This window comes from Corylus avellana, chromosome 11 (assembly GCF_965113065.1).
Source record: "Corylus avellana chromosome 11, dhCorAvel1.hap1.2, whole genome shotgun sequence".
Lineage (NCBI taxonomy): Eukaryota > Viridiplantae > Streptophyta > Magnoliopsida > Fagales > Betulaceae > Corylus > Corylus avellana.
Window position 1 is genome coordinate 7,333,963 of NC_142500.1, and position 21,182 is coordinate 7,355,144.

At 40.0% G+C, this 21,182-nt stretch overlaps 1 protein-coding gene across 1 annotated transcript; it reads left to right on the plus strand.

Annotated features, from left to right (window-relative positions):
- The first annotated feature begins 5,898 nt into the window (after window positions 1-5,898).
- LOC132165744 (mediator of RNA polymerase II transcription subunit) lies at window positions 5,899-20,905 on the plus strand. The gene is made up of 6 exons (XM_059576422.2): window positions 5,899-6,164; window positions 7,494-7,562; window positions 18,335-18,434; window positions 19,774-19,831; window positions 19,942-20,298; window positions 20,588-20,905. The coding sequence occupies exons 2-6, from the start codon at window positions 7,527-7,529 to the stop codon at window positions 20,688-20,690; spliced, it is 654 nt and encodes a 217-aa protein (XP_059432405.1). The 5' UTR covers window positions 5,899-6,164; window positions 7,494-7,526; the 3' UTR covers window positions 20,691-20,905.
- The last annotated feature ends 277 nt before the right edge of the window (window positions 20,906-21,182 follow it).

Here is a 21,182-nt window from a genome sequence, read left to right on the forward strand (position 1 = left end):
GTAAGGCCTACACACAAAAAAAAAAAAAAAAAAAAAAAGAGAGAGAAGGAGAGAGAGAAATGGAAGAAAAAAAAATGCATATCTTGCCTTGGTTGTTTCATCTGATAGGGATTCCTATGAATTTTGAGGTACTGAACCTTTTGTCTTGAGATTAAATTTAAGCATTATGATTGTATGCTAATTTCACTTTGCACCTATCAGAACGTATGATGTCTCAATTGTCCATTTATGAGTGATTTGATTCCGGATGCCCTAATGATTGTGATGATGGTGTTTGTCTTTTTAAGCTTGCGCATGAATAAGAACCATTGTTTGTGTGAAACTTCACTCTGTTCAACGACATAGTGCTAAAAATGTTTGTGGGTATCTAGGGGTGGGTATCGGTCAAAAAGGTCTGGTTTTGGCTTTTATTGATTATTAACCGATAATTTTCGGTTAAATGGTTTCTTAATCGATACCAAACTGATAAGAATTTTAACCGAAATTATCGGTTATAACGGTACACGGTTAAACGGTTTGGTTAGACCGGTTAACCAATTATAAATCTCACATTTTTCAGTGTTCTCTAATTCTCTAACCCCTGAGCAACAAAAGGTAAAAAAATCTTACCTGAATTGAATCTTTGATGCTAAAAGAGAGGTCTATGAGAGCAGATGGGGGGGGGGGGGGGGGGATGTTGCAAGAATTGGAAAGAGAAAAAAAAAATGAGGAAGAAAGCCATTCTCCTGCAATGGTGAGAAGGAAAAGAAAAGAAAACAATGAGGAAGAAAGAGTCTGCTGTGTGGGAGGAGGAGAAAAAAAAAAAAAAAAAAGAAAGAAAAGAAAAGAAAAGAAATATGTGGCGTAGGAATTGGGAAAAGAAATGGTGAGAAGTAAAAGAAAGAAAAACAGAGGAAGAAAGAGTCTGCTGCGTGGGAAGAGGAGAAAAAAAAAAAGGAACCGTAGGGGCTCGAACCCATGACCACAAGAATCTGGACCTTGTGCTCTAGTGCCATATCAACTGAACTAGACTAATTCTGTTACCAACCTTCCCCCATACTGGTTCTTATCGGTTAAAACGGTTAACCGATAACAAATGGTTAACCAGACCGATAAGAATTTTGGTACAAAATTTTTAACTGATAAGAATATCGGTTAAACGGTTACGGTTAATATCGGTTCGGTCGAAGCCGGTAGACGGCCGGTGAAACGGTTAATAGTTAATCTGCCCACCCCTATGGGTATCATTTCTGTTGAACTCTCACGAGACTTCACTTGTCCGCTAGGGATGTCTAGGGGTTTAAAAAGCTTGTTGCATATGCTAAATGCAATCATCTCTCCCATGAAAGAGGATTTATGTTTCATGTTTTCATTTTATTTTTAGTTTTGTATTGCTAAGGGACTAGCAATATGTAATTTTGAGGGTGTTTGATTAGTGCTATATTGCATATTTGAGCCCCTTAATTTACATGTATTAATCCTTTATCTGTGTCCTAATCTAATGTTTTGGGTTTGTTATGTGTTTTTAGTGTTTTATGGATTGTTAAAGGAAAACTGCGCTTTTAAAGGGAGAAATGCAAAGTTTGGGAAGAAACCTACAAAGGAGACAGCAAGCACCCATCCGGACGGTGGACATTCCTGTTCAGATGGGCATGCGCTCGAGCGCACTGATCACGCACTCGAGCTCACCCATGCCAAAGACAAGCTATCAAGCTGCACCGCAGGAGGGAAAAGCCAGGCTCGAGTGCACTGGCCATGTGATCTATCATACTCGGGGAGAAGCACACATGTCCGGATGGACCACTTTTCAGAGACCAATGCCGTTTTAAGGGTTTAAAACCCTAGAAAACCCTATAAATAGACTACTAAGCCTCAAGAAAAAAAGGTTGGAGACCAAGTTTGAAATTTCACAATTTTTCTCCCATTTAGTTTAGTTTTTTCTTCAGGTTTTTGTTTTATTTTCTATAGTCATGTGTAACCAAATTCTCAACTAAGGTTGGGGGATAAAGCCTCACCAATGAAAAGCAACATTGTTTTCAAGTAAGTTAATATTATCCGATTTTATTGAGTTTTAATATTTCAATTGTTTTACTTCAAATCAATTATTGAGATGGTTCTTAGATATCTTTTGTGATTTAAGGATACATTTGATGATTAGAGATAATTTCACATAATTGATTACTTGGGTTTTTCATTTATAAAAAAATTGGATATCCCTTGTGATTTATTCTACAGATACAATTGATGTTTTGATTTAAATTGGATATCTTTTGTGATTTACGGATACACTTGATGATTTGATTTAAATTGAATTTCTTTTGTGATTTGTGTAAAAGAATGAATATATGTAATGGTTTTGATTAACTCTTTGAAGCAAAAGTAAAACGTACATAAGATTTTATTGTGAGAACTTTGGATAATATTGATGAACATGGACTATGTTGCTATGAATTGGTGAGTGTGGATTTCACAACCTTAGGCCTTGTTTGGCTGGGCCAAATTTGGTTTTGTTTTTTGGGTTTTTTGTTAAAACCCATGTGAGTTTCTTGTTTGGGCCTTCTAGTCCAAAACCCAAAGTGAAAATGAAAATGGAGATGAACACCTTGGAATTTTGTGCTAGCCCAAATTTTTGTGTCTCGGCATGCAAAACGCAACGGTAAAATAATTGCCCAACAGACAGCCCACATGTTTGCCTGACACCCATGCAAAGTAATGATCTAACCATTACCATGTGCGAGCCTATCTCAGTGAAGTTGTGGTTCACAGTGAAAGTAAACAAATCGCAAAAACTTTCTTAAAAAAAATAAAATTAAAATAATAGAAAAACTTTGTTAAAAAACAATAAAAATAAGGGTTAAATACTTCAGACGCCCCTGGGGTTTCACAACTTTAGGCGTTGTTTGGCTGGGCCAAATTTGGTTTTGTTTTGGTTTTTTTGTTAAAACCCATGTGAGTTTCTTGTTTGGCCCTTCTAGTCCAAAACCCAAAGTGAAAATGAAAATGGAGATGAACAACTTGAAATTTTGTGCTAGCCCAAATTTTTGTGTCTCGGCATCCAAAACCCAATGGTAAAATAATTGCCCAACAGACAGCCCACACGTTTGCCTGACACCCATGCAAAGTAATGATCTAAACATTACCATGTGCGAGCCTGTCTCAGTGAAGTTGTGGTTCACAGTGAAAGTAAACAAATAGCAAAAACTTTCTTTAAAAAAAAAATTAAAATAATAGAAAGCCTTTGTTAAAAAACAATAAAAATAAGGGTTAAATACTTCAGACGCCCCTGGGGTTTCATAACTTAGTATTTTATCTTTCGACTATTTTACTTTGTTTAATCTATGTTTTTTTTTTTAAAAAAAAAAAAAAAAAAAAAAAACAAACCTTTTTTCAGAATTAGGTTAGAATTAAATTAGTTTAGATATATTTTGCTTTTTTTTTTTTTTTTTTTTTTTTTCTAATTAGAAAAGGTGGGAAGGGGCGACCAGTGTAGTTTCCCCCCTTGGGCGTTACCATCGGGGTTCCCATCCGCTGTGGAATGTCCAGTTTGAGCCATAGCTACTGCCTGGGAAGGCGAGCCCGTCACCACAACCCCACAAAGGTGTGAGCCAGTAGAGCCCCTTCAAAGTAGCATCTGGTTCACGCATCTACTACCGATATTTTGTTCTTCAAAAGCACAATTTCATGTGTAGTCGACCTCGCACTTGCAATACTATATTGCAAATGATTCGTACACTTACGAGTACATTAAAATTTCACAACACATTTTCCTCAAATGTGAGTTCGAACTCTTCCCCAATAAATGTGTTCCAACAAGTGAAATATGTAATTGAAATGTGAAGTAAATTACAAAGACAAAGTTTGAATTAAGAACCTCTGCTTTTTTTTTTTCTTTTCTTTTTTTTGAGAAAAAAACAGACTTCATTCATCATTAAGATGCTTGCTCAGCAGTTACAAACTCATGAATACATGACGGGAAATTATCCAGCCAAAGTTGTTCTTGACATAATGAAAGAGCTAACTTTGCTAAACAATGAGCCACTGCATTACCTTGTCGTGAAATGTGGAGTGCCCTCCAGTCCAGCATATAGGACAGTGAATGTTTTATCTCCTGCACCACTACCCCGTAACTCCCCATCCAAGGGTCTTCATTATTGATCAGGTTTATTACAGCCAGTGCATCTCCTTCCAAAACCACATTCCTCCACCCCAGCTAATGTCCTATTTCCACTGCCTTACGAGCAGCGTAGGCCTCTGCTGTGGCTGGGTCCGTGACGTACCTCTTTGTTGAACAATAAACAGCTAACATCGTCCCATCAGAATCCCGAGCTATGATCCCCATGCCCATCCTCTTGCCACTTACATCAACAGCCGCATCCCAGTTTATCTTAACATATCCAACAGGGGGTTTTTTCCAAATAATTTCTATTGGTCTCCCTTGAGGGATAAAACCTTTCTATCGATCCTCCTTTGCTTGCTTGTATGCCTGGACCTACTCCCTTGCTATGCGTAAAACTGCTGATGGAGACGCCAGTTCTCCCCCATGGATCACATTGTTTTTGCGGAACCAAATCTGTCTTGCAGTGGCCACAAAGAGCTGCAACTCCTCAGGGTCCAGTTTGTTTGTGAGGTTCTCGAATACTTCTGCAAAATTCTCCCCTGTACTAGCGCACTTCTGAATCTTGGGACAGCACTCAAGCCATACATCTTGTGTAGATGCACAACTCCATAAAATGTGGCCCAGCGTTTCCATCTCCGCACCGTAGATGGGACAAACTGAGTCCTGCGCAATCCCCTGCCTGTGGAGATTCTCCTTAGTGGGCAAAATACTCTGGCATGCCTTCCATAAGAACATGAGCACCACACCCGGACCTCGAACATTCCACACTTTTCTCCAAAGCTTGCTGGTACGGCTATGATCGGAGTAGGTTCCTTCTTTCTATTCCAGTATGGCTGAGGCAAGATGGTACCCACTGCGGACAGAATAGACACCATTAGTAGTCCCCAGCCAGACCAATTGATCTTCGCTTCCCACGGGGCTAATCGCCATGCCACAAATTCGTTCAACCTCCTCCATAGAGAAGATTTCCTGAATAAGTGGAATATTCCATCCTTTAGTTGCTCCATCGATCAGTGCACTCACCGTTGAATCTCATGGGATTAGATGAGGAGGAGTTTGGATTTTATAGGTGCTTGGAGTCCTGACCCAGCGGTCTTCCTAGATTCTTATGGAGTGCCCATTTCCCACCCTCCAGATCATTCCCTCCTGGAGTAATTTTCTAGCCTGCCATATGCTCCGCCACGCATAGCTAGGCTTGTTGCCCAAGGATGAACACAGAAACATTCCTTGCGGGTAATATTTCTGCTGAAAAATTTTTGCTACCATAGAATGTGGGTTCTGAATAAGTCTCCACCCCTGTTTTGCTAGAAGGGCCGCATTAAAAATTTCAATGTCTCTGAATCCCAATCCACCCTTGTCTTTGGCCTTTCTCAACTTTTTTCAACTCAACCAAGAGATCCGGGAGGTGTTTTCCTTATGTCCCCACCAAAACCGGGACATTATAGAATTAATACGATTGCATAGCGTTTTGGGGAGCTTGAACACACTCATTGTGTAAGTGGGAATAGCTTAAACCACTGCCTTGAGAAGCACCTCCTTTCTTGCGGGGGACAAAATTTTTTTCCTTCCATCCATTGAGACGCTCCCAAATTCTCCCTTGTATTCCTTTAAAGGAACGGATACGGGATTTGCCTATTAGAGCCGGGAGGCCGAGATACTTCTCATAAGAGTTTGTGGAATTTACTCCTGCAATTGAGAGAATATGAGCTCTTGTTTGTTCCTCTGCTTTGATACCAAGTTGAAGAATGAGAAAAATAAATAAATGAACTACTAATTGTATTCTATTGTACTTTCTTTAGTGTGGGACTTGTAATTTATCTCTATTTAAAAACGCATGCTTTCATATCAATTCCCTACAAGAAATGTGACCTTTAGCAGCGACATTAGTTCACGCTCCTCTTCTCCTGTCACGTTCTCCTCTGATCTCCTCTGCAATTCACGCTGGCGTTGGGTCTCTTCGTCTTCTTCTTCTCTCACGTTCTCCCTCTGATCTCCTCTGCAATTCGTGCGTGCCATTGCCATCGATTGACACAGCCAACACCGTAGATCGCTTCCATCGAACCCGCAGGTGTGTTCTTAAATCCGTCTCCTGGTTTCCTGATTTCTGTTTTCCTTCACCCAGATTTAAAATCGAATAAATAATTCTTGAGAATCATATGCTGGAGGTGACAACGTATTTTTATTACATTTTGTGTTCTGTTCTTTGTTTTTTTCTTGGGCCCAAGAAAAGCTTCAGAAGCTTCTGTTTTTGTCTTTGCACTTGTGGTGGGTGGATCTGAGTGGTGCGTAGTGTAAAATGTAGTCTTTGGGCTCTTGATTTTGGGTTTTACGTGAATCGGGGAAGTGGGTGGTGGTCATACTTGAGATTTTTGAATTATCCTTGGTTTTTAGTATGGGTTTGAATGATCCCATAAAACAAAAAGAGGTAAAAGTGCAAAATTTTTAGCTATATATATGTCAAGGATTTATTGGCGTTTGATAAATTTGCGGTGTATGATAAACGTTGATAAAATAATGTCGTGAAAGTTCAAAATTTTCTCGGTATTTGGTTATACGCCAAGAAAAAAATAACATTTACAACACTAGGTTTAGCAGCGCCGAAAAAAAAACACTGAGAATTAATATTTGTAGTGACCTTCTATGGACGACTTCCATAAATTTCTTTTTAATCTTTATTTTCAGAATTCCTTTACAGATTTTAATTTTGAAGAAAGCCTATAATTAATAAGAACACCTCTAACTTGTCTTTGCCAACCATGATTCACCAAACTCATAAAATGCTCATGATCAGTCCAGAAAATTGAAAAACTTAAAAGAGGCTTTGGTTCAAAACTTTTTTCAATTTCAATTCAAACTGAAAAGGCTTATTGATTAAACTATACTCTCATTCAAGCCCAATTTGCCCACAAACGATAAAGTTTTCTAGCTACTTGCAATCATGATGATTTCTTTCTCTCTTGTAATTCTCCATATGATTGATATTCATGACTTCATAGCTTTTAACTTCGAGGATGCTCAACCTCCAAGTTCACAACTGAGCATCTACTATCCAAAAACTGAGACTTGATTACAGTGATCCCAGCCTTTATACTGCTGTTTTCTGCCTGCTGCAATCAACAACTAACCAACTCACAACTAATACAATCAACAAACTAACCAACTAACAGCTAACCAACTTCTTTAACAGATTTAACTGAAATAACAGAAACTGAAAACTGTTTAAGAATTGCAGCTTATGGTCTTCCACGTGTCTTCCTAAGCCATTGCCAAGTGTCCTTGCAATGCTTAGCATGTTACACATTTCAATGATTGCTTTTACTCAGGGTTCGGATTTTCGATATTTACCTGTGTTTTGCTATAAAGTTCATCCCTGGTTTTGGTTATCTTATTCGGTTAGGAGTGCATTGGAGATAAATCAAAGCTAATTTGGATGGAGTGCGTGGTTCAGGGAATTATTGAGACCCAGGTAAATTTCAAAAGCTTTTTCCTTTCTAGTTGGTGCCAATGTTTTTTTGCTTTGATTTCCGTTTCGAGTGCTTAAGATGTTCTGCCCAATTTTACCTGCCTATAGCTTCTACTCTCTTGTGTTTTCTTAGATAGCAATTTTTATAATAAAACTGGTATAAAATCGTGTTACTTGACTCGTTGGCTTCCATTAGTATAGAGGATTGATGAAGATGTTGATGCAGTGACCAAGAAACATATATGCATCAAAAGGTAATACTATAGAGAATGACCATGATATGAGATTGAAAATATGACCACTCAGCAGCACTGTCTTGATAAGTTCACCACAAAATCCTGAAGTGCATTGAAATATTTAGTTATAACTGTGCCTCCATGCGGGGCACAGCCTAAGCTGCGTCTTTAGTCTTAATAGGCAGTGATACATCCTAAGCAACTTTCTGGTGATCGTAACCCCATATATTTGGCTATTATATGCATAAGGTGGAGCAGAAAGTCATGCATTTCCAAAAGGGAGGTACTAGAACCATTTACAACCTGAATCCTGTTGGTACATAGGAACCTCAGTGGGTACCAAAAGCTTTTTTCAAGAACTAATGTAGCAAAAAATTACCAAGAAAACAAGGGTTCCTTACAATAGGCAAAAACATTATTTTTTTGATAAGTAATTTTTTGGCCCCACGGATTATTTGCAAGCAATGAAGGAAAGGGAGCGGGTGTGGCCTCTAAAGCGGGTAAGAGAGGTTCGAGAGAACTCAATAATCTGGCATGCTCCATTAATTATGAAGGTAGTGCTTGTTGGGGGAGGGTTAAGGGTAGGGCTCAACGATAATTGTTATGAAGCCAAGGATTATTTCTTGGAATGTGAGGGGTTTGAACGAGGGTAATAAATGTTTAAGGGTGAAAAATATGCTTAGGCAATGGAAGGCGGATGTTGTATGCCTCCAAGAGACAAAGATGGAGTTTATTTGTAGAAGGTTTGTGAAAAAGTTGTGGTGTTGCGCTTACGGCGATTGGTGTTTTGTTGCTGCTGATGGAGCTTCGGGGGGCATCTTGTTGATGTGGGATAAAAGGGTGGTCACGAAGCTTGAGGTCTATGTGGGAAAGTTTGTAGCAGCTTGTTCTTTCAAAAATGTGGAGGATGATTTTGTTTGGGCTTTTGTGGGGGTCTATTGCCCGAATCTTGATTTTATTAGATGGTCTCTTTGGGAAGAGCTGGCTGGTCTTATTAGTTAATGGGAGGTGCCATGGGTTATCGGTGGAGATTTCAATGTCACTCATTTCCCGAGTGAAAGGTCGGGGAGAGCGCGATTCAACACAGCAATGTCAGATTGCTCGGTTTTCATCTCAGAGCAGCGGTTTATGGATCTTCCCCTTGCAGGAGGGACGTTCACTTGGTCCAATTCCTATTCTCGGTCTAGGATTGATCACTTTTTAGTCTCTCCGGAATGGGAAGTCTAATATGCTAGCCTGATCCAGAAAAGGTTGCTTCGATTGTGTTTGGATCATTTTCCCATCTTGCTCGATTGTGATGGCTTGAATAGGGGTAAGAGGCCTTTTAAATTTGAAAATATGTGGTTGAAAACTGATGGGTTTGTGGATAGGGTGCGGGCATGGTGGTCGTCTTATAATTTCTTTGGCACTCCGAGTTTCATTTTGGCCCAGAAGCTTAAGGCTTTAAAGATGGACATCAAAAATTGGAATGAAGTCGAATTTGGAAATGTGAACGCTATCTGCATAGAAAAAGCGAAGGAATTGAAGACTTTGGATAGGTTGGAGGAAGAGAGAGGATTAGGTGAAGACGAGAAGGAAAGAAAAAGGGTGGTTGTTAGGAAATTGGAGATTGCTCTATTACAAGAGGAAATCAGTTGGAGACAAAAATCTAGGATCTGATGGCTTAAGGAGGGAGATAAATACACTAAATTCTTTCATCAGATTGCCAATTCTAATAGAAGGAGTAATTCCATTGAGTCCCTTACGTATTAATGGCTATCCTACTTCTAATCAAGACATCATTAGGGATCATGCAGTGCAATACTATAAGTCTTTGTTCTCCAAACAATGCAATTGGGGGCCTACATTGGATAACCTTGATTTTGAAAGTTTGGAAGCAGGTGAGGCTGATCGGCTAGAAATTCCTTTTGAGAAAAGGGAGGTGTTGGAGGTGGTGAAAGGTATGGATAGAGACAAGGCTCCTGAGCCGGATGGTTTTTCAGTGGCTTTCTTTCAAGATTGCTGGGAAGTGATCAAGGAAGACATTATGGCGGTTTTTTCAGACTTTCATACCCGTGGTAAGTTCGAAAAAAGCCTTAATGCTACTTTTATTTCCCTTATTCCAAAGATTCCTGGGGCATCCGAGCTTAAGGAGTTTCGTCCCATTAGTCTCATAAGTGGTGTTTATAAGATTATTGCCAAAGTTCTTGCTAATAGGATGAGGAGGGTGATGGATAGGGTGATTTCATAGCCTCAGAACGCTTTCGTTAAAGGCAGGCAAATCATGAACTCGTTTCTTATAGCAAGTGAATGTTTGGATAGGCATATCAGTTCTGGGGATTCGGGGTTGCTTTGTAAATTAGATATAGAGAAGGCCTATGATCACATTGATTGGAAGTTTCTTTTGTACTTGTTGAGGAGTGGTTTTGGTGAGAAATAGTGTTCTTGGCTGGAGCAATGTATTTCGACTGCTCGTTTTTTTGTGTTGATCAATGGCACTCTTGCTGGCTTCTTTAGTAGCTCTCGAGGGGTGAGGCAGGGGGATCCGTTGTCTCCGTTTTGGTTTGTCATTATTATGGAGGCATTTAGTAAGATGATTACTACTGCCTTTGATAGTGGTCTTATCTCGGGTTTCTCAGTGGGAGCCAGTTTATCTAAGAGGGTTAACATATCTCACCTTCTTTTTGCAGATGATACATTGGTTATCTGTGGGGCGAATATTGATCAAATCCGTTCAATTAAAGCCTTGTCTGTTTTGAGGCTGTTTCAGGTTGAACATGGCTAAATCAGCTTTGGTCCTGGTAAGTGATGTGGCCAACATGGGAGAATTGACTGGTGTTTTGGGTTGTGAAATGGAGTCTTTGCCTTTGAAATATCTGGGGCTCCCCTTGGGCGCACACTTTAAGGCCAAAACCATTTGGGATGATATTTTGGAAAAGATTGATCGTAGGTTGGCAAGTTGGAAAAGATTCTATCTTTCTAAGGGAGGTAGGGTTACTCTTATAAAGAGCACTCTTTCTAATCTTCCTACTTATTTTTTGTCCCTATTCCCTGTTCCTGCTTCGGTGGCCAGGCATATAGAGAAGCTCCAACGAGATTTTCTGTGGGGAGATTTAAACGATGAGTTCAAGTTTCATTTGGTTAATTGGGACAAGGTTTGCTCTCCTATCTCCGAAGGGGGTCTAGGGATCAGAAAGTTGAGACTGTTCAATCAGGCTTTGCTAGGGAAGTAGCTGTGGCGTTATGCACACGAAAGGGAGGCTTGGTGGAGAATTGTTGTGGAAGCCAAGTATGGTTCTAAGTGGGGTGGTTGGCATTTTGCTGACACTTCTGGGCCTCATGGGGTGGGTCTTTGGAGGCATATTAGTAGGGGGTGGCAGTTATTTTCCAGCCACACTAGATTCGATCCAGGTGATGGATCCAAAATCAGATTTTGGGATGATGTTTGGTGTGGAGAAGTGTGTCTTAAGGAAGTCTTCCCAGGCCTATACAACATAGCTTGTGCTAAAGACGCGTCTATTGCTGTTGAAGCACATTCCTATCCGATTACTAGTAGTTTAGGTTTACCTAAACTCTAGAGATAATTATCTAATGTGTTCTGGTTACTAGTAGTTTAGGTCTATCCAAACTCTAGAGATAATTATCCAATGGATAAATATCATAGGAGTTAGGACTCTATCTAAACTCTTGAATAGTTATCCAATGTATTATAGGATAGGAATTAGGAGTTCTATGTAATCTCTTGCTCTTGTAAATCACTATATATATATAGCATGCAAACCGTGAATTCAATTACGGTGATTTACAAATTCAATCACAAAATTGTGTGCTATTATATGGTATCAGAGCCCCTCATAGACTAACGTCTCTTGCTCTCATGTCTTCCGCTTCATCTTCATCTTCATCTTCTTCTTCGGAATCACCACGCTCAACCAATCTCACCACAAATCAGTCAGCCAACAACCACCAAGCTGTGGCCTTCACAATTCCAAATATGAATCATTCACTTCATATTCGACTGGCCAAAGACAACTTCATGGCATGGCGTACTCAGATCTTGGCCTATCTTAAAGGGCAGGATGCCTATTGCTTTGTGGATGGATCCTCTCTTCCTCCACCAAAGATGATTTCCAATACGAGCAAAGAAGAAGGTGCTCTAGACACCGTTCCCAATCCTGAGTTCCTCACATGGACTCAGAGGGATCAGATGATCCTTAGTATACTCATCTCCACCCTCTCGGACGCCTATGTAGTACATGCCGTGGGGTGTGCAACGGCCTATGATTTATGGACAACTTTAGTCTCCATGTTTGCTTCCCAATCACGTGCTAGGGTGATGCAAATCCACTTTCAATTAGCCACTGCCAAGAAAGGTAACTCCACCATCACAGAATATTTTCAGAAAATCAAGTACATGAGTGACACATTGGCTGCTGCTGGACAGCCACTCAACGATTTTGAAAGCCTCTCCTTCCTACTTGCTGGCTTGGGCCCCGATTATCATACCTTTGTGACCTCAGTCACCACACGGGTTGATCCCATGTCTCTTGAAGAAGTCTATGGCCATCTATTGGCACATGAAGCTCGGCTGGAACAAGAACTCTCATTCATTGATGCCTCACAACCAGCAGCTCACTTTACTGCTCGTGGCTATTTCAATCGTGGCCGTGGGTTCCGTGGCCGTGGATCCTACTCTAGAGGTCGTGGTGGCTCTCGAGGTCGTGGAACCTTCTCTCCAAACCATGCTCGGGGATCTTTCTACTCCAACAACAGCAATGCTGCCCCACGCCACATCTGTCAGATATGTGGAAAACATGGGCACACAGCTCCTAGGTGTTATTCCAGGTTTGATCAGAATTTCCAGCAAGCTTCTTCATCATCTCCTCAAGCTTATTACTCCTCTCCATCACTGTTCTCGGATGAGGAATGGTACCCAGACACCGGTGCAACCCATCACCTCACCAATGATATGGGAAATCTGAATATTGCATCCGAGGAATACTCTGGCTCTGATCAAATCCGTATCGGCAATGGATCAGGTTTGTCTATAACTCATATAGGGTCTGCTACTTTTTCTGTACCAAGTCGTCAATTCCTTCTCAAACAACTTTTGTTAGTTCCCGATATATGCAAAAATTTACTCTCTGTTAGCCAATTTGCTAAAGACAATTGTGTTTTCTTTGAATTCCATTCTGACCACTTTGTTATAAAGGACTCCCGCACAAGGATTCCTCTACATCACGGCCCACTTAACAATGGCCTCTACCAGCTCCACACGTCTCCTGCATCTCCTCCAATAAAACGCGTCATGGTTGGTGAGAAGACCTCGGTTGATCACTGGCATAAGCGCCTAGGACATCCAGCTTTTCGTGTCGTCCGGAGCATTCTATCCAAATTTAGTCTTCCAATTCAGTCCAATAAAGCTCGAGTTTTCTGCTCAGCATGCCCGGTTGCCAAGGGCCATCAATTACCTTTTAGTTCCTCTAGTTTGGATGTTTGTAATCCTCTAGATTTAATTTACTCAGATGTTTGGGGACCATCCCCAGTTGTTTCACTTTCTGGCAATAAATATTATGTTTCTTTTATTGATTCTTTCTCTCGTTATACTTGGCTCTTTCCCATTCAAAATAAATCTGATGTCAAAACCGTATTTATCCAATTTCAAAAAATGGTTGAACGTTTACTTAACACTAAAATTAAGCATGTTCAAACCGACTGGGGAGGTGAATATCGTTCACTCACCACCTATTTTCAATCTCTTGGAATCAATCATCGTCTCTCATGTCCTCATACCCACCAACAACAAGGATGCGTTGAGAGAAAACATCGTCATCTCATTGACACCACTCTCGCACTCCTTGCTACTAGTGGAGTACCCAAGTTCTTTTGGGACGAAGCATGTCAAACCTCTTGTTACCTCATAAATAGATTACCTACCCCGGTTCTTAATCATGCTTCTCCTTTTGAAAAACTCTTTTCCAAACAGCCAGATTATACCTTCTTAAAAGTGTTTGGATGTGCATGTTTTCCCCACCTCCGACCCTACAACTCCAATAAATTTGACTTTCGTTCCAAACCTTGTGTGTTCTTAGGCTATAGCACTCACCACAAGGGTTACCGCTGCTATCACCGTGAATCTGGCCGCATATATATTTCCAGGGATGTTATCTTTCATGAGTCTACATTCCCTTTCTTGGAACAACCTTCAGATCCCTCTCAAGTCTCCACTTCGTCTATCAGATCTGCTCAAATTCCGGTTGTTGTCTCCTCCAGCCCAATCCCATTATGTCAGCCTCCACCTCCTCCTGTGTCACCTATAACACCTTCCCTGGTACAACCTTCTTCTCCTTGTAGCACATCTACTTTTCCAGCAGATTCTATTGAAGTTGTGGACTCTCCTCCTCCACTTGTTGTTCCACGGACACATCACATGGTTACACGTGCTCAAAACAACATCACACAGCCACGACAGTTCACGGATGGTCGCATTCGGTACCCCATACCTCATGCTTTACATTCCCAGCTGGACTCTAATCTAGATGAGCCCACATGCTACACCAAGGCTGTTCTAGTTCCAGAATGGAGAAAGGCAATGCAAGAGGAGTTCAATGCGCTTCTACGCAACCAGACATGGACTCTTGTTCCACCTCACAAGGCCAAAAACGTTGTAGGCTGCAAATGGGTATTCAAACTTAAAAGAAAGGCTGATGGCACGGTTGAGAGACATAAAGCTCGTCTTGTGGCAAAGGGCTTTCACCAACAAGCCGGGATTGATTTTGGAGAAACATATAGTCCGGTTGTGAAGCCAACTACTATCCGAACAGTCCTATCCATAGCACATTCAGCTGGCTGGCCTATGAAACAAATAGATATACAGAATGCATTCCTACATGGACACCTAGCCGAAGAGGTTTATATGTGCCAGCCACCAGGTTTCTCTCATTCCTCTTTTCCTAATCATATATGCCGGCTAGACAAAGCAATTTATGGGTTGAAGCAAGCTCCTAGGGCCTGGTTTTCACGGCTGAGCAACAAACTCCTTGACATCGGGTTCACGGCATCAAAGGCAGATTCCTCTCTCTTCACATTCAAGTCGGCTGCCACTACCATCTACATCCTCATTTACGTCGATGATATCATCATCACTGGTTCAAATCAGGCTGCTATTGACGAGTTATTGCAACTACTTCGAGTAGACTTTGCTGTAAAAGATCTTGGGGATCTAAGTTTCTTTCTTGGGATTGAAGTCTTGCATCTAGACAGTGGACTGCTCCTCTCACAACGCAGATATATACTTGACTTGCTGAAACGCACAAAAATGGATGAAGCCAAACCGGTGTCATCGCCGATGTCTTCTTCTAGCTCCCTCTCGGCGTTCAGTGGCGAAGCTATGGATGATCCTTCACTTTACCGAAGTACTGTAGGTTCTCTCCAATACCTATCATTAACACGACCAGATTTGGCTTTCGCAGTCAACAGGGTATGTCAGTTTATGCATCGTCCAACTACTGTACATTGGCAGGCAGTCAAACGAATACTACGGTACCTCAAGCACACAGTGTCCCATGGTCTCTTGCTCAAACACACCTCTTCCTCTCACCTAGAGGCATTCTCAGATGCTGACTGGGCAGGTTGCCCGGATGATCGCAAGTCTACAGGCGCCTATTGTGTTTTTCTTGGAGCTAATCTTATCTCATGGAGTTCACGGAAACAGCCAACCGTATCTCGTTCCAGCACTGAAGCCGAGTACAAAGCTGTAGCAAATGCCACTGCAGAGGTTCTATGGGTACAAGCCCTTATTCGAGACTTAGGAATCACTCTCTCTTCTCCACCAAAACTATGGTGTGACAATATTGGAGCCACATACTTATCGGTTAATCCGGTTTTCCATGCAAGAACCAAGCACGTGGAAATAGACTTCCACTTTGTTCGTGACCGAGTGGCAGATAAATCTATCCAGATTCTGTTTTTATCTAGCAAGGACCAAATTGCAGATGTGATGACTAAACCGATTGTAGCTAAGAGATTTCAAACCCTCAGTGCCAAGCTCAACGTGTGTTCTCCCCCGTTAAGCTTGCGGGGGGCTGTTGAAGCACATTCCTATCCGATTACTAGTAGTTTAGGTTTACCTAAACTCTAGAGATAATTATCTAATGTGTTCTGGTTACTAGTAGTTTAGGTCTATCCAAACTCTAGAGATAATTATCCAATGGATAAATATCATAGGAGTTAGGACTCTATCTAAACTCTTGAATAGTTATCCAATGTATTATAGGATAGGAATTAGGAGTTCTATGTAATCTCTTGCTCTTGTAAATCACTATATATATATAGCATGCAAACCGTGAATTCAATTACGGTGATTTACAAATTCAATCACAAAATTGTGTGCTATTATAATTGCTGACAATATGGACTTCACGGGTGGTGGTCTTCAATGGAATGTTAGCTTTTTTCGGTTGATTCATGATTGGGAATTGGAAGTGTTAGCCTCATTCTACACTCAGTTGTATTCCCATAGAATGAATAAGGAAGGAGAAGATAAAATTTGGTGGATTCCGTCTCATAAGGGGAAGTTTGATGTTCGATCTTACTATAATGTTTTGGCCAGCACAGAGGGTAGTCCGTTCCCTTGGAAGAGCATTTGGCGCACCAAGGCACCCTCGAAAGTGGTATTCTTTACCTGGACGGCGGTGCTAGGGAAGATCTTCACGACTGATAATCTTCGAAGAAGGAATGTTATTGTGATCAATAGATGTTGCTTGTGCAAATCGGACGGGGAGACGATTGATCGCCTTCTTCTCCATTGTGAGATTGCTCATTCTTTATGGTATGCTATTTTTAGCCGGTTTGGGTTGTCATGGGTTATGCCTAGTAAGGTGGTGGATTTGTTTGCTTGTTGGTGGTTGGGGGGGGCGTTCTCGGAGCGCTGTTGTGTGGAAGATGATTCCCCTATGCCTAATGTGGTGTTTATGGTTAGAAAGGAATGCAAGATGCTTTGAGGACTCGAAGAGATCTTTGGAGGAATTCATGGCTTTCTTCTTCTACACGCTTTTCACTTGGACTGCAACTTGGCTTGTCCCTTTAGTGATTAGCTATCTTGATTTTCTTGTTCTTTTCTCTTTTTCTTTTTAAGCGTTTTCTCTTGTATACTCTCTATGTACTTGGGTTGTCCCCCTCTGCGCTTTTGATATAAACTTTACTTATAAAAAAAAAAAAAAAATTTGGCCCCACGGACAATAGCAAAAACATTATATTCTAATGCCAATGCAATATAAACTATTCTCAGTTTTAAATTTTGACTTATCTATATTATTCGAAAGCATGATTGGTCAATGAGCCCTTGTTAAATGACATTTTGTTCTCCCTTGAGAACGGGATGGAGGTTGAAGTCAAGGATTCAAGACTCAATAGGTGCATGTGTAAGTCACTTTTAAAAATTATTTGAAAGTCTTTATGCGTGCGTGCACACGTGCACTTCTGTCTATAACTCAGCCTTTTGATTCTCTTGTATCTTTGACTTTCGTGTTTGAGCTTGCTGGGAGATTTTGTACCATTGTTGGATTCTGATCCAAACCAGACCTATCTAACATTCGTTATACTTGCGCTTCTTTCTTCAAGAAGATTTTTTTGTTGAGAACAATTCTTTGCATTTCTTTGGATAGGTAATTGTTTTTCTTGGTAATGATGCTCATTATTTCCTGTCAACTGCATGGAGTGTGATGAAACTCCATCTCAACTATATTTTTTGATCCTCTTTTCTATATTTATTATTAGTTTTTTGTTCTTTTTAACTTCTGTTTTTTGGTTGTGTTGTGTTTTTTCTTTACATTTGCTCTCTTTGAGCCAATTTTGTGTAAATCTTTCCATTGAGGCAATCTAGACCTCTCCTTGGAGTGGTTAGCTTATTTCCTCTTTGCCTCTAACTTTTCTTTTATCCTATAATTTTGGTCTTTCACTTAACTATTCTTCAACCTTAAAGTTAATTAAATATAAATGTAATTTCCATCCTATGCCACTTTATCCTTTGTTGCGCCTTTCTGTTGCAAGTAGTTTCTTTGCCCTTGAAATTTGCTCAAGCTCACTCTCGTGTCCTCCCTCTGCAAGAACTGATTGAGCCTCCTTGGTACAATTTGTTCTCAAAGCCTTTCCATTTTGTTCTTCATAAATAAGGTCATATATTTTCCCGTGGTGGATTAAGCCTATGCTACTCTACTTTGCAAGTGCATCCAACTTGATTTGCTTGCTGTATGGCTTTTATAAGCACATGTGCATATTGATACAATTACCAAATGTCAACATTTTCTAGTATCGAACACTGACCATATCATGCATGTCTCCTAATTTACTTTAACCCCTCGCTCTATCTTTAGTAATTTTTTTGGTAATGGAATTAAATCATTTTTTACGCCCACAAATTAACGATGATGATTATTACCTCCCATTTTCTTTCTGCTAACCCTTCGAAAGATCTATTTATTTATTTCTCTATTTTCAATTTTGGAAAAAGTGAGGCATGGTATTTCAAGTTGTATCTTAGACATGATTTACATTTTGCAGCATGTTGAGGCCCTCGAGATTCTTCTTCAGGGTCTTTGTGGTGTTCATAAAGAGCGCTTGAGAATCCATGAAATATGCCTTAAAAGTGGCCCAAACCTTGGTAAGTTTATGTATGTATGCTTTCTTTCTGATGTGGAGCTGTATGGTGAGGGTAAGCTTGATAAACCAATGTGTCAAACTTATCAGGCGAATTCGGAATGGCTCCTTAACCTTCTGTGAACCTATACTGAAGTCAATGAAAATAGCCTAGTTATTTGATACAATTTTGACCCATGTTGGTCACCCATCTGATTCTTTCACTTTGTGACTCTAATTATATGTTCGCACTTATTGGTTGTTTAGCTTCTAGCATAGTTCAATTAAGTGACCTGGGAATTTGTTCTCATAAAAGTGTTAAATCATCAATTATTCCAAAAACTTAAGCTAATAGAAAATAGTGCATTTAATCACTTAATTAATGTTTTAACATTTTCCTCACATGTGAGTTCAAACTCTCCCTCAATAAGTGTGTCTTAACAAATGAAATATTTAATTGAAATGTGAAGGAAATTACGAAGACAAAATTTGAATTAAGAACCCCTGCTCTGATATCAAGTTGAAGAATAGAAAAAGAAGAAGAAGAAACTACTAATTGTATTCTATTATACTTTCTTTAGTGTGGGATTTGTAATTTATCTTTCTTTGTTTTATGTTATTTTAAACTCATGCTTTCATATCATACAAGCGGCAGAAACTATATCATAGTTGCTTACCCAGCCACCTAGAGTTGAAACTTGAAAGAAAATGAAAAGTGAAAAAGTGGTGGAAGAAATAGTTTACCTGGCCATGTACATATATTGATGCATGCTAGAGTCGTATACTAAATGCTACCACATTTATATGTAATTATTTTTTCATAATTACATTTTATACATAATCAAGTTAGCATGTCATGATTTTCGGAGGATGTCATAAGAGCTTACCCAGTTATATATAAATATAGATGCTTGTTACAAACTAACTGCTATACATCTTGTAAATAACAATGTTAACATGTCATGATTTTCTGAGGATCTTTGTTATCTCACTCCATATGAGTATATATGTTCATATGAAAGGGGTGAGTATATGTGTTCATATGAAAGGGGTGAGTATATGTGTTCATATGAAAGGGGTGAGTATATATGTCATAAGAGCTTACCCAGTTATATATAAATATAGATGCTTGTTAAAGTCACAAACTAACTGCTATACATTTTGTAAATAACAATGTTAACATGTCATGATTTTCTGAGGATCTTTGTTATCTCACTCCATATGAGTGTATATGTTCATATGAAAGGGGTGAGTATATATGTTCAAATGAAAAGCACAGTAAGGACTATATTTGGTAGGCTGTGTACCTGACAATATTGTCATCTTCTCACACTCTTCCCTTTTCTCTCTTTTCTTTTTTTTAGGGGTTGTAGCTTCGGAGGTTCGACTCTTATGCGATCTTGAGCAGCCTGAATCCACATGGTAAAACTTAAAATTTTCCCCTTCCCATCATATTTATCAAATTCTTTCTGTATGTGTCGATGTGTTTACATCTGCTTGTTATTGTAATTAGTCAAAATTAAATTCTGTAGGACTGTTAGACATATAGGAGGTGCAATGAGGGGTGCAGGTGCTGAGCAAATTTCGGTTCTAGTTAGGACCATGGTGGAAAGCAAAGTTAGCAAGAATGCGCTCCGCTTATTTTATGCACTAGGCTACAAGTTAGACCATGAGCTGCTAAGAGTGGGATTCACCTTCCATTTCCAAAGGGGTGCCCAGATCACTGTTACTGTGTCCTCAGTTAATAAGATGCTGAAACTACATGCAACTGACGAGGCTGTGCCTGTAACACCTGGTATACAGCTGGTTGAAGTGACGGCCCCTGCGTCAGCTGAAAATTATTCTGAAGTTGTTGCAGCGGTGTCATCTTTCTGTGAATATCTTGCACCGTAAGAGCTTTTATCATTTCCTTAAGATGCATAGTTAGGAAGCTTTCAATACTTGGCAAACCTGCTTATTGTATATAAGTCTTATGATAGAGGTTGCCTTTAGATCATCTGGTTGTGATCATTTGTTCGCATTGTTCCATGTGGGACTCAATAGTTGGTGGGTCTTGAAAAGTGCAATTAGGTTAGGATGATAAAAATCATGTTTGATGTTGCATGTCCTGAAATTTCATAGTATTTAAATTTTTGGTCCGGCTGTAGCATCTCTGAGCTTCTGGCATTTTTTTCTCAGGCTCCTACATTTGTCGAAACCAGGCATTTCAACAGGGGTTGTTCCCACAGCTGCTGCTGCGGCTGCATCTCTTATGTCAGATGGTGGGGGTACACCCTTATAGCTGGATTGTAAAATTGCAAGATTGTGGAGAGTTCTGTATTTATGGCGACTTCTTCCGGAGGCTCAGCAAAAGTTTGTCGTCTTTAATAACTAAAACTATATGAAGTCTCTGTAGGGTCTCTGTTTAGAAATCAGAGTTTTGAAATGCTTTCTTTGAGGCTTTTGCAAATCAAGCTAGTGATAGAATGTTTCACGTCGGTAGTTGATTTCATTTCAGATAGTCCATTCTCTACTTTTGGCGGCCCATTGTACAGGCATTCTCAAGAGGCAGGTTTTTATTTTGTACAGAGCGAAGGCAAGAGACATCCTAACCTCCATAACAACCAAGAAACTCACAATCATACTTGCAGGCTTGCAGCCACTCAATCTAATGTATACTCATAATATGGTTCTCTTATTTAAGTTGATGTGACATTTCACAGCACTTAAAGAGTTGTGAAAAAAACAAGGTAATAAACCATGTGACAAACTGATACACTCGCATGCCAACACA

Coding starts and splice junctions, on each gene's coding strand:
- LOC132165744 (XM_059576422.2), top strand. CDS start 7,527: ATGGAGTGCGTGGTTCAGGGAATTATTGAGACCCAG. Junction 7,563..18,334: donor AGGGAATTATTGAGACCCAG/GTAAATTTCAAA, acceptor TACATTTTGCAG/CATGTTGAGGCCCTCGAGAT. Junction 20,299..20,587: donor TTCTGTGAATATCTTGCACC/GTAAGAGCTTTT, acceptor TTTTTTTCTCAG/GCTCCTACATTTGTCGAAAC.